The following is a 14,097-nucleotide window of genomic DNA, read 5'->3' on the forward strand; positions in this document are numbered from 1 at the left end:
AGTTTCAAGCGTATAGACAAGTCTTGTGTCAGTGCCTTTTTAAAGCAACTGGGTCTATCATATCTCGCTAAAGTCTGACGTCAATCGAAGTCCTTTTTTTTAAGGGTGTAATAATGAATTTATCGAACCCAAGCACTGAAGAGTGACCTCACTCTCTCTCTTTCTACTCTCTCTCTCTCTCTCTCTCTCTCTCTCTCTCTCTCTGTGTGTGTGTGTTTGTGAGCGTGTATTTATCACTTTGTGGGGACAAATGTCCCCATAAGGATAGTAAAACCCGACATTTTTGACCTTGTGGGGACATTTTGTCGGTCCCCATGAGGAAAACAGCTTATAAATCATACTAAATTACGTTTTTTGAAAATGTAAAAATGCAGAAAGTTTTCTGTGAGGGTTAGGTTTAGGGGTAGGGTTAGGTTTAGGGGATAGAATATAAAGTTTGTACAGTATAAAAAACATCATGTCTATGGAAAGTCCCCATAAAACATGGAAACACTAGCCTACGTGTGTGTGTGTGTGTGTGTGTGTGTGTGTGTGTGTGTGTGTGTGTGTGTGTGTGTGTGTGTGTGTGTGTGTGTGTGTGTGTGTGTGTGTGTATGTGTGAGCGTGTATTTATCACTTTGTGGGGACCAAATGTCCCCATAAGGATAGTAAAACCTGAAATTTTTGACCTTGTGGGGACATTTTGTTGGTCCCCATGAGGAAAACAGCTTATAAATCATACTAAATTATGTTTTTGAAAATGTAAAAATGCAGAAAGTTTTCTGTGAGGGTTAGGTTTAGGGGTAGGGTTAGGTTTAGGGGATAGAATATAAAGTTTGTACAGTATAAAAACCATTATGTCTATGGAAAGTCCCCATAAAACATGGAAACACTAGCCTACGTGTGTGTGTGTGTGTGTGTGTGTGTGTGTGTGTGTGTGTGTGTGTGTGTGTGTGTGTGTGTGTGTGTGTGTGTGTGTGTGTGTGTGTGTGTGTGTGTGTTTGACACCGCTGCATTTTTAATATGTAGATTATGGGACAAAGGTAAAATAAAATAAATGTGTGATCATCATGACCATTCATGTGATAACATCTAAATTAACTGGTTATGTTCAATTCTAAAATATTGTTTAACATGACTAACTCATAAATATACTACTAGGTTACACCAACAAAAGTAATTTTACTTAGATCAAGGAGAAATGGATCTTAAAGTTAACGGCTGCATGCATTTGAATTTAAGCTGAATTAATGCATGAATGGAGGTTTAAGTATAAAACATAGTCTAAGAGAAAAAGTTTTCTGTCAGCCTAAAGCCTATTAGTTTCAGATCATAAAGTTAGTTTAAGCCAGTCCAGACAGGTAGCAGCCTTCCTCTAACCTTTCTGCTCCCACCTCATCACTCCCCATCTCTAACAAGCAAACAATTTCTGTCACAACCACGTCAACTTTTCCGTCTCTAATTGCAGACTTACTTTCCTCATTCCTAAACAGTTCATTAGTTAGAAATAAATGCTTAGATACCATCCCACTGATGTGCCTCTACGGTAATGGAAAAAGTCTCATAAAATCTAGCGTACTCACGTTTGCATCACGACAAGAGGATCAGTTAAATTACTTGATGCAGCCAGCCTATGTAACTACTGAAGCAGAGGTAGAACACTTAGTAAAAACCAGCATAACACACTTGACTTTTGCTGATGTGGCAATGACACAGTACAGTAGGAATGCCATCTATTTTTCCAAATTATATATTTGCAGTGTAATGTATAGTGTAAATACAGATCTATCATCAATAACATAATTATCATCACCATTACATTACTGGCCATTATTAGTGTATTGATTTTAGTCTGTATAAATCTTTGAAATTATGCCTTTGGGACCAGTTTGGACATAATTTGCCCTTTACAACTGGTGAAGAAAAAAGGCAGATTCTGGTCACAAGGGTGCTGTGACCTCTTGCTTGTCCACCAATCAGCACTATGAACACCTTTCTCTGGAGATCGTCTGTTTTTAAACAGTGTCAAAAGTAGGGTCAAGAGCCCAGTTGTTTCCCCTTTTCTGCTATTGTCCGTACAGTCAAGACAAACTGCAGTCCTAGTGTCTTTTGACCTCATAGTCATGCTCTAATTTTTATTTGAACATTATTTAAACAAAGACAGTTAGCACTGCATTAGAGAGAAAACAGGGGAAAAATAATAAATATATAAAAATAGAAATGAACATTAAAAAAAGTCAATCAAAGAGAACAAATTAAGAAATGTGTTATTGTTGCCATTATTTATGAGCCTAAGAATTTGTAGTTTTTCTATTTAAAAAAAAAAAAAAGACAGAAAAGAGCTAAATAAAGAGGGTAAATAGTTAAATATTTACACTGCAAAACATTTTTTTTTTATCGTGTTCAATATAGCATGGTCACTATTTAAACTGAAGAAAAAAAACATTTTAATGATAATATTAACTCTATAGTTTATAAAGGGAGACAAATAAGAGCTCAGATCCTCTGAGACTGTACATATTTACACTCATAGAAGAAATTATACAGATTTTCTTCAACTGCAGTGCTCGTCTTTTTCTTTTGTACTGCAAAAATATATCAAAATATAATCAAAATAATACAATAACAGGCAACAACTCCAAAGATGCAAAAGGAAGAAAGCCTTGTAAGACGGAAGGGATTTGGACATTCTACTTTTGTGAATATATTAATTCACCAGACAAAATTATATAGTCTAATAAATTGTTCATACTTATCTTCATGTTCAGAGTGACAAATCGCAGTTATTTGGTCGAACAATACAGGTCAGGGTTAGATCAAGCTATTCAATATATATTCAATAGATAACGGAACTCCACAAGGGAGTGTTTGTAGCCCGATATTGTTTAATACTATGATTAATGACATCTTCTCTAAAGTAGGACAAGGGATAGGTAAATCTTTATACGCAGAAGACGGAGCACTGTGGAAAAGAGGAAGGAATGTAACATATGTAGAAAAAGCATGCAGGAAGCAGTAGATAACTGGAAAAGCGGGCAAATAACTGGGGTTTCAGATTATCAGTAGAAAAACTCAAGTAATTTGTTTCTCAAAAAGAAAGAGAACTCCACAAATAAGACTAAAACTGTATGAAAAACATTAGAACAAGTCTCAGTAATTATAGGTTTTTGGGGGTATGGGTGGACTCAAAGCTTAAGTTTGATTATCACAACAAGAAAGTAATAGACAAATTTTAAAAATAATAAATGTTTTAAGATGTCTGGCAGGGGTTGATTGGGGCACAAATTGGCAATCATTAAAAATAATATATTGTGCAATGATTAGACTAGTAATAGACTATGGAAGCGTAGTATATAGTTCAGCATCAGCATCAATATTAAGGAGAATTAATGTCATCCAATCACAAGCTTTAAGAATAATTTGCAGGGCATTCAGAACATCCCCTATTCCAGCAATACAGGTGATGCATTTGTAAGTTCGAAGGCTAAAATTAAAAATGACATACTGGAGTACATTAAAGGAACGTGCTCAAATCATCCAGCCTAAAAGGTTCTAGAAAAATGTTGGGAACAAAGTTAATACCAGATCCACAGTGGTAGTGCCAATAATACCTCCCTGTGTTTTCCCAATGCCAGCCATTGACATTCAGTTGCTAGATAAGATACATGAATAGGGAATAAATATTTTAAAGAATATAGTTGTGAAACAGCATTAGAACACGAATATTACAATAGTATTGAAATATATACAGCTGGATCAAAGAACCCAGATTATGGACAAAGGGCAGCAGCTGTTTATATTCCTCACTTTAAATACAGTATTGTAAAAAGATTATCAGATCATTTATCAGTATATACAACAGAATTGTTCATTCTATGGACGTAGTGATATGTTCAGATTCATACTCAGCTCTAGTAAGTTTAAATACTGGAAAATCTTTATCCAGGCAGGATATCTTATATGAAATTCTACAGCATAGGCCCTATGCACAGAATATGCCAAATATGAGTAAATATTTCCTTTCTATGGGTTCCAGCTCATGTGTGGGTTGAGGGTAATGAGGTGAGGTGGACCATTTAGCCAAGAAGGCTCTGAAACATACTGAGATATATATGAATGTCCCACTGAGTAAAGCTGAAGTAAAGGAATGATTAAAAAGGCTCTAAATAAAAAGTGGCAAGAGATATGGATAAGGAGTTAAAAGGGAGACATTTATTTCATAAAATGAAGTTGGGGTTGAGAGGAATAAATATGGAAGCATAAAGTAAGATACTATAATATCCAGGCTTCGGATTGAGCATACGTCTCTTAATTATTCTCTTTCAGTTATTGGAAAAAAGAGAATCATGTGCACAATGTGGCCTACAGGAGATAGTTGAGCATGTGCTGATTTATTGCTTTGCATATGAGACAGAAATAATCCATCTTAAAGAAGTAGGCCTACTAAGTAATATATTAGAAAAAAATAAGCTGTCTTTAAAAAGCATATTTCATAATGCACAGAAAGAAGGATATAGGGATACAGGATTATTTAATAAGATTTAGGAATCTCCACACTTCAACCCAGTAGGTGACGGATATGTACCGTTAGCTGGTTTGCCAACCGCCATAAAACGGAAAAGAAGAACACAAATTGCAATGCTCATTTCAGATTGTTTTGAGTTGCTAGCTGTCACTACTAAGGGGACTTTTATTTTTGAATATTATTGTTGAACCGGAAGTACAATAGCGTTTCGTTCCACAACAGAATATAGAACTTTAAATCCACGTTATCGACGTTTGGATAGTATATTTGAAATAATTTTTGCATAGTATAATATTGTTAATTCAACCTTAGCAACACGAGAGTGGTGATCTTGTAAGTACATTTGATTTATTTTTTTGGGGATAGGGCTTGGAAGCTAGTACGTTGATAACCAGAGTGGCCTTGATTATTTCGGCTTGTTTAGAAAAAGCAGACAGTTTCATTTACTTTACTTTATAAAAGAGTGATCCATAACACTCTTTTCCAATTATCTGTTGTCCAGTGTTTCTTTGCCCATGCTAACCTTTTCTTTTTGATTTCTGTCTCAGAAGTGGCTTTTCTTTGCAATTCTTCCCATAAGGCCTCTAAAGTCTTCTCGGTAACACTTTAGAATAATGGTCCGTAGTTAACAAGTAGCTATGCAGGAAGTAATAGGTAGTACTGCATTAACACCGAACTTAATACTATTAACTAATATGGAAGCAATATTAACTAAGCAGTAAGTAATAGGTAATTTAGTACAAAGGTAGTTCCTTGGTAGGTATTTGATTATTACTAAAGAAATATATCCTCATTGAGAACTACTTGTGAATAATGCAGTACTACCTATTACTTCCTGCATAGCTACTTGTTAACTACGGACCATTATTCTTAAGTGTTACATAAGATATTTAATTTTATATTTGACTCATACTGTACAGGTTCTGTGAGGCACTATAACAAACACTGTAATCTGGAAGATGTGGTTTTGCGCTTATCGCAACATAAATGCAGCCAATTTCTTCATTAAAGATGCAAATTGTTTTTGACAAGAGAACATCAATGTTTATATTCATATCCTAAAGAGAAGTCCTCCTCAGGCAGCTACTGTAACATAAAGGTAGGTCTTTGGAGTCTGAGATATATTGAACTGACACTCAATAGAGCTCATGATAGTGAACTAATCCAATCATGAGAGTGTCAACATCACTTCCTAATTATTTAAGATTTAAAAAAATATATCATTATTAGTATTATTCTATGTTTAAGTTTGAAATAAACAGAGAACATACGTCCATCCTTTGGCAAGAGTAGTAGTCACAATCTCAACCTGTAGCTAATGTATTTGGGGGGAGATAATATTCATAAACTGGTTTCCACAAAGAACCCAATTGAGGCACATGCTTCTGAAATGTTATGACCATGATGACCATACCCCCACAATTGTTCACTTTTAGACATGTTACTTTTGTGATTAGTAATTAATTGGTTATTATTTCTTAGTTCACAAGTAGTTCTCATTGAGGATATATTTCTTTAGTAATAATCAAATACCTACCAAGGAACTACCTTTGTACTAAATTACCTATTACTTACTGCTTAGTTAATATTGCTTCCATATTAGTTAATAGTATTAAGTTCGGTGTTAATGCAGTACTACCTATTACTTCCTGCATAGCTACTTGCTAACTACGGACCATTATTCTAAAGTGTTACCGTCTTCTCTTTGCTGTTGTACATGAAACTGGTGTTGAGTGAGTAGAATTCAATGAAGCTGTCAGCTGAGGACACATGAGATTATTTCTCAAACTAGAGACTCTGATGTATTATCCTCTTGTTTAGTTGTACATCTGGCCTTACACATCTCTTTCTGTCCTTGTTAGAGCCAGTTGTCCTTTGTCTTTGAAAACTGTAGTGTACACCTTAGTGAAATCTTCAGTTTATTGGCAGTTTCAAGCATTATATAGCCTTCATTCCTCAAAACAATTGTTGACTGACGAGTTTCTAAAGAAAGTTTCTTTTTTGCCATTTTTGACTTAATACTGACGTTAAGACATTCCAGTCTATTGCATTCTGCGGCAACTCAAAAACAAACACAAAGACAATGTTAAGGTTAATTTAATGAACCAAATAGCTTTCAACTGTGTTTGATCTAATGGCAAGTGATTTTCTAGTACCAAATTAGCAATTTAGCATTATTACTCAAGCACAAGATGTTGGAGTGATGGCTGCTGGAAATGGAGTCTGTCTAGATTTGATCAAAAATAACTTTTCAAATAGTGATGGTGTCGTTTTTTACATCAGTAATGTCCTGACTATACTTTGTGATCAGTTGAATGCCACTTTGGTGAATTCAAGTACCAAGTTCCTTCCAAAACTGCAGTATCTGTACATTATTCCAAAAGTTTGGCCTACAGTGTACTTGATGCATATATACCTGATAATTGTTCCCTTGTAGCATACTATTTAGTTATAAAGTGTTTATAATTGTACTGCATTCCTCAATCCTACCACCTCAATGTTGCAGGAAGAAAGATGACCGTCTGGACTGGATGTACCAGGGTCCAGCGGGACAGGTCTCTCGGGAAGAGTACCTCCTTGGTCGCCCCATTGACATGCAGATCACCCAGCAGTATGAGGAACCAGAGAGTGGTCCATCTGCTCAGACTGGCCTCCTGCCTGGCTCCATATTCAACCCGACAAGTTCTGTTTCTACTAATGATATGGCTGCCAAGATAAGAGAGGACCCACTCTTTGAGATCCGGTAAGTTTGAAAGGTTAGTACGTTTATTTCATCAGTACATTTTAAACAGCTTCATACAAGATTCTTAATTTTTTTTTGTTAAGTGTAAACAAAAGTGTACATTTTTTTATTTTTTTCAGCAAACGAAAGGAGGAGAAAAAGAGAGGTGTTCTTACAAATCCTGTTAAAATGAGAAGAATGGGTTCAAATTTAAATGATTTTTTCCCATGTTTTATTTGCTTTTAAATGGTTTTAATGGTGGCATACATTTCTCTTGGCCTAATCCAGGAGAGACTGTGTACTGGTTTTAAATTGAATCAACAACTAGTTGGTCTGTTTTACAAACCAGGTCAAAAGAAAAACGATCAGATGTCACAACCTCTCATTTTTGGACTCCAAGTAAGTCTGGAAATTGTGCTTGTTGTTTGTTTATTGAGCTAAAATATTGTTTAAAATATTGCTTATTGTTCTGTTTCCTGTGCTGCAGTTACTAGGAAACAGATTCCATTACTCAGTATCTAACCATTCAGAGCACAGTTCAAGAGGAGCAGGTCCCCTCTCATAAAGCACATAGGGAAAATCACTCTCATGACTCAGAGAAGAGACCCAAAGCCCCCAGCCCACCAAGACACAGGGACCGTTATCAAAGATCACACAATACTAATTACAGCAAGTATGACACTCAGCGCTTTTTTGTATTTCTTATACAGTATGTTTAAATTATCAAGCATGTCCTATTCAATATGTTCTCTTTGTACAGTTAAAGTCAGAAGTATACATAACGATTTTATACATTACACTGCTGCCACACAATTGGCTGAATAGATAATCGCATTAATAAGTAGATGTACAGGTGTACATCTGGCCTTACACATCTCTTTCTGTCCTTGTTAGAGCCAGTTGTCCTTGGTCAAATCAAATCACTTTATTGTCAGACTACCATGTACACAAGTGCAACAGTAGGTGAAATTCTTGTGTGCAGTTCCGAGCAACATAGCAGTCATGACAGTGACGAGACATATACCAATTACAATAAACAACATACTTGCACAACACAATTTACAAATCAAATGTACACATACTTACACAACACAATAATTATATACAATGTACAGTAAACAATACACACAATATACAATACACAATATACAATACAATAAGGAGTATATGAAATATATATATATATATATATATGTATATATATATATATATATATATATATATATATATATATATATATATATATATATATATATATATGTATATATATATATGTATATATATATATATATATATATGAAATAGTATATTGAGGAGAATATGTTGACAGTCCAGTGTGAGATTATAGATGAATAAAGTGCAGTGCTAATTATTGATCCTGATAGATCAAGTGTTCAACAGTCTGACTGCTTGGGGAAAGAAGCTCTCATGTAGTCGGCTGGTGCGGGTCCTGATGCTGCGATACCACCTGCCTGATGGTAGCAATGAGAACAGCCCATGACTCGGGTGGCTGGAGTCTCTGATGATCCTCTGAGCTTTTTTCACACACCGCCTAGTGTATATGTCCTGGAGGGAGGGAAGCTCACCTCCGATGATGTTTCTGGCAGTTCGCACCACCCTTTGCAGGGCTTTGCAGTTGTTAGCGGTGCTATTGCCGTACCAGGCGGTGATGCAGCCAGTCAGGATGCTCTCTACAGTACTAGTGTAGAACCGTGTGAGGATGTGGTGGTTCATTCCAAACTTCCTCAGCCGTCTCAGGAAGAAGAGGCGCTGGTGAGCCTTCTTCACAACGGCCTCAGTGTGGACGGACCATGTGAGTTCTTCAGTAATGTGGACACCGAGGAACTTGAAACTGCTGACTCTCTCCACCGGTGCTCCATTAATGGTGATGGGGCTGTGTTCTCTGTCTTTTCTTCTGAAATCCACCACAAGCTCCTTGGTTTTACTGACGTTGAGGGAGAGGTTGTGCTCCTGACACCAGCGTGTCAGAGTGTGCACCTCCTCTCTGTAGGCCGTTTCATCATTGTCAGTGATCAGACCTAACACCGTCATATCATCAGCAAACTTAATGATGGCATTGGAGCTATGTGTTGCCACACAGTCATGCGTGTATAGGGAATACAGTAGGGGGCTGAGAACACAGCCCTGCGGGGCTCCAGTGTTGAGGGTCAGTGATGAGATGTTGCTGCCCATTCTAACCACCTGACGTCTGCCTGACAGGAAATCCAGGATCCAGCTGCACAGCGAGCTGTTTAAGCCCAGAGCCCGGAGTTTCATATCAAGCTTGGAGGGCACTATGGTGTTGAATGCTGAGCTGTAGTCTACAAACGGCATTCTCACATATGTGTTCCTTTTTTCCAGGTGGGAGAGAGCAGTGTGCAGTGTAGATGCAATGGCATCATCAGTGGAGCGGTTGTTGCGGTAGGCAAACTGCAATGGGTCCAAAGAGGGGGGCAGAACAGAGCAGATGTAATCTCTGATTAACCTTTCAAAGCATTTGCTGATGATGGGGGTCAGAGCAACAGGACGCCAGTCATTTAAGCAAGTGATTGTGGCTTGCTTCGGTACAGGCACAATGGTTGATGTTTTGAAGCATGTGGGGACTACAGACAGGGAGAGGGACAGATTGAAAATGTCCGTAAAAACACCATCTTACTGAAAACAGAATTGACTTTCAATAAATTCTGCATTTACGCTTGTAGTTTTATATGTGGCAATAGTAATTTAATTCTTGATTGAAGAAGGTAGTCTGGTGCAGTGTTAATATCATCAACGAAATTGATGAATCCGCTTTACCGTGAGCGCTCTTTTATAGCGCACACACACAATTTAGCACACACATAGAAAAAAGGTGTCTGTTAACCGAAAAGTGGATGGTATGGGAAAAGTCATTCATATTCATGAGGAAAGCGATGCATGATTGGCCGGAGTAACTGTAATCCAACCCTAACCCAACCTATAAACCTGATGCTATCCAATCGGGTATTATTTCAGGAGTTCAGATTTTTACAGCAAGGACTGTTGTTTATTGATGTAGCTTTTACATGTTTGATATATTTTGTAATTAAATGTTTATAGTTTAGATTTTTCAAAAAGTTAGAAGATTTTAAGTTTGGTCTGTTACAGTTTAACACGTTTTTGTCATTTTGCACACTATCATCAACTAAAATGTTATTTTCATTGACTAAAATTAAATGGAATTTTAGTCAGTAAAATGGACTAAAATGTATGAATATATGACAAAATATTGACTAAGTTTGAAGGGCATTTTCATCAAAAGACTTAAAATAAAAAACTGTTAAAATCGAAAGTGTTCTGGTCATCTGAACAACCATCTTGTAGGTTTTAGGATCATATCTATGGGTGATAAAGTGGGGGAATGAAGAATTGACTTGATAGTAATGTAACATACTAATAGTAATGGTGTAGGACTCTTGTGGTTTTTTATTTATTAATTTGTACATCTCTGTTAACAGTGACGTGAAGCTAGAAAGTGCTGCCACTTGCTCTCTGGAGGACCGTGTGAAGAGAAACATTTACACCATTCAGAGGATCCCCGCTGCTCTGGAGAAGAACTTCATGAGGAGATGAGGAGCCAAAGGAACATTTACCACTCTGTTTCTTTTTTTAAAAAATTATTTTACAATTTTAAAAAAGATTTACATTTGTATATTTTAAAGATCACCTTGTAAATAAAATATGTAAAGGGATTTGTCCTTTTCCTGAACAACTTGTTAGATTCGCCAGTACTCGTGTATATAATTTTTTTAAATATCTCGAATACAAGCACAGGTTTCTTCTTTTCTTCCTTGTACATTGTTTTTGATGGTTAAATTAGTGAATATGAATTTTTGTTTTTAGTGTATATACTTTAGTTTTTTTTATAACGTTCATATGTATGAAATAAGCAGTGTCTCTAAAATAAAAAAAATAAGAAAAGATAACTAAAGATTTGTTTGCTCTTTTCATGCATTTTGATCTTGCATGCTAGTTTAAACTCTTCAGCTAATTTTTACTGCTGTTGCACTGAACCCAGACTTATTATATTAATATATAATTTATATTCAATTTTAGTTACTTTAGAACCAGACAGAGTTAACACGAGCCAGCTTTTTATGCTGTATTCAGTTTATTGCAAGCAGTCAATGCTTCAAATCAAGATAATACTGAGATTGAGGAACAGTGGTCACAGGGAATTGCTATGTTTACTGAGGCCCACTCCTTTCTTTAAGACAAAATACAGAATGTCTTATTAGTGTGGATTAGATGTGATCAGCAGCATGACGATTGTGCTGGAGGCCTCAGGATTGGACCTGCTGGTTGTAGATCAGCATGCCGTTCTGGATTTCCAGAAGTAATTCTTGCAGCCAGGCTTTCGTTCTTTGTCTCCATTGTCTCTCCTCATTAGGTCCAGTCCATTTTGTATGAACCCCAGCGATGGGCTGTCAGACTGAATGGCTGCTGGGTCCGAGTTACTGAGCATCCACTGGAGTTCTGAAACGGAGTATCTCTCTGGCATCTGTACAATTAAAGCAGTCCTTGTTGTTAGTAAGAGAAAGGGTAGCAAATGTCTAGAAAGAAGACATAATACATGTTTCAAAGATGATGTTCTATTCTTTCAAGATGTTAAGCATCAGCATCAAGGCATATAAGATCTGTTGGAGAGCTGTTGATGATCACTGCTCCTTTATCCAATACACTGAAGTGCAGCAGTATTGCATGAAGAATCAGGAGAACTTTTGAGTGATTTCTTTATTTTACCATATATTCTTACCTCCTCATTGCCAGGTGTGCCATGAGATGTCTCCAGCGGAGAGCTCAAAACCATATGAGATCTGCCACATGATATGATGCCTGCTGTCATGGCCAAACAGAGCAGAGAGAGAGTTAAGTGAAGTTGGGAAGAAGTCATCTCTGCTGTCTTGTTCAAGCGTGGTTCAAGCCTCTCTGATGCGCTGTGCTTCCTTAAGTGTGTCTTGTTGCTTATCAGAACTGTAATTTATGCTGGTACCTTCTCTTACAAATACTAAAAATTAGATACGCCCAGATAAGTTACATTTACAGTGTAAATATTAACAGGCTGAACTGGTCCCAGCTAGTGTCTGCTGCTCATGATCTCCAAACATGGATGTACCTTTTTTCCATCTTCAGACTCTCTCAGGTCCAATAATTGGTAATTTCCTGCTGTCTAAACAAAGAGTGCATTCACATGAAGCAGGACCCCCAATAAACTGCTATTTAGCCACCATTACATTGATCTGTTGCTAGAGTGACCTCCATGCCAGTTTCTAGGTCATAAATTCTCTTGCAAAAGGACGTTTCTAGGAAACAGGTCAAAGCATTTGCTTTTTTCCCCCCAAACAGGTTCTTGTTTTCTACATGTGTCTGCATGCCTTATTGATCTGGGAAGCATATCCTAATGAAACAGTAACCATTTCCGGATGATTTACTACTTGAGCTTCTTAATTATAACTTTGTTTTCCACTGTGGATTGTCCAGTAATTTGACAAGTTGATGAAAATACCATGGAACTTATGCATCATGTTTTAAAAATTAAAAGCTGAACCCACAGTTTTTTTTGTTTTTTTTTAACTCTATGACTTTGTCATTGTAAAACACATATATTCTCATTTTCTTCATTTTGCAATCAAATGAAAAATAGTGTAAATAGCAACATTATTAACATGCTTCATGCTGGGTTTTATTGGTGATATTTCTTTGCCTTTGGCAAAATTTATAGGTATAATGGAACAATCACACTCACAATTTTAACGCATCTATTATCATCATGTGTATTAGCATACATATTAGCATACATAAAAGGACTACGACATACAGTATTTCTACTTATTAGAAGAAAAAAAAAAATGTCTTCCCAATTTGGAATGGGCAATTTCAAATGCGCTCTAAGTCCTTGTGGTGGTGTAGTGACTCAATCCGGATGGCGGACGATGAATCTCAGTTGCTTCTACTTCTCAGACCATCAGTCCAAGCATCTTATCATGTGGATTGTGGAGCGCGTTACAGCAGAGACATAGTGCATGTGGAGGCTTCACACTATTCTCTGTGGCATCCACGCACAACTCACCACGCACCCCACAGAGAGCGAGAACACCATTTTAGCGACCACGAGAAGGTTACCCCATGTGACTCTACCCTCCTTAGAAACCGGGCCAATTTGGTTGCTTAGGAGACCTGGCTTGAGTCACTCAGCACACTCTGGATTCGAACTCACGACTCCAGGGGTTGTAGTCAGCGTCAATACTCGATGAGCTACCCAGACCCCCATTAAGAAAACTTTTACCTCGCCAATTAAAATCTATTCTGAGTCTGAGTTTGAAATGGTAAAATAATAAGATTATCAATTTATAAGGTACAGAGTACCAGAGTATTTCCCCAACTTCACATTATGTCATATGTTAATATTAAGCTCTTAGCATCAAAGCCTACCCAAGCATTTTGCCTTTTTTATTATAACAGTCATGACCATGACACCTTATTTCTTTCTGCATCTGACCCTAATAAAAAAATGTGGAAACCCCTAACACAGTGGCATTCCATCAAGATATTGATTGGTCATTGGGTCTTCTTCAGCCATGCAATCACCACAGCGATTCGTTCCAGTGGGACAACAATACACAGGAAGAAACCCCCCGTTCACATGGATGCTTCCTGGTGCTGTCTTAATTCAAAATAAAAAAAATTCTTGAAACACAAAAGCAACCCAGTTTTGATCTAGATTGTTCAAAACATCTAGATATGACCAAATGTTACATTTGTGATCTGGGCAGGCACATTTGCAGGATTTCTCTTGCCTCTGTCAAGTAGTTAAGCCATGGGACTATGTCCTTGTTGGGGCACCAGCAATCGA

At 37.0% G+C, this 14,097-nt stretch overlaps 2 protein-coding genes across 2 annotated transcripts; one reads left to right on the forward strand and one right to left on the reverse strand.

The window, feature by feature from the left end:
• Window positions 1-4,036: 4,036 nt before the first annotated feature.
• Window positions 4,037-10,817, forward strand: LOC127649681 (pre-mRNA-splicing factor CWC25 homolog). The gene is made up of 5 exons (XM_052134920.1): window positions 4,037-4,041; window positions 7,011-7,247; window positions 7,367-7,428; window positions 7,824-7,899; window positions 10,703-10,817. The coding sequence occupies exons 1-5, from the start codon at window positions 4,037-4,039 to the stop codon at window positions 10,815-10,817; spliced, it is 495 nt and encodes a 164-aa protein (XP_051990880.1).
• A 532-nt stretch (window positions 10,818-11,349) lies between these two features.
• On the reverse strand, window positions 11,350-12,196 carry sst2 (somatostatin 2). Its single transcript, XM_052133369.1, has 2 exons — window positions 12,001-12,196; window positions 11,350-11,745 (listed from the first exon to the last, which is right to left on the reverse strand). Exons 1-2 carry the CDS (start codon window positions 12,136-12,138, stop codon window positions 11,554-11,556), a joined length of 330 nt encoding a protein of 109 aa, XP_051989329.1. The 5' UTR covers window positions 12,139-12,196; the 3' UTR covers window positions 11,350-11,553.
• Window positions 12,197-14,097: the final 1,901 nt, after the last annotated feature.

The sequence above is a fragment of the Xyrauchen texanus genome, chromosome 9 (genome assembly GCF_025860055.1).
Source record: "Xyrauchen texanus isolate HMW12.3.18 chromosome 9, RBS_HiC_50CHRs, whole genome shotgun sequence".
In the NCBI taxonomy this organism is placed as follows: domain Eukaryota; kingdom Metazoa; phylum Chordata; class Actinopteri; order Cypriniformes; family Catostomidae; genus Xyrauchen; species Xyrauchen texanus.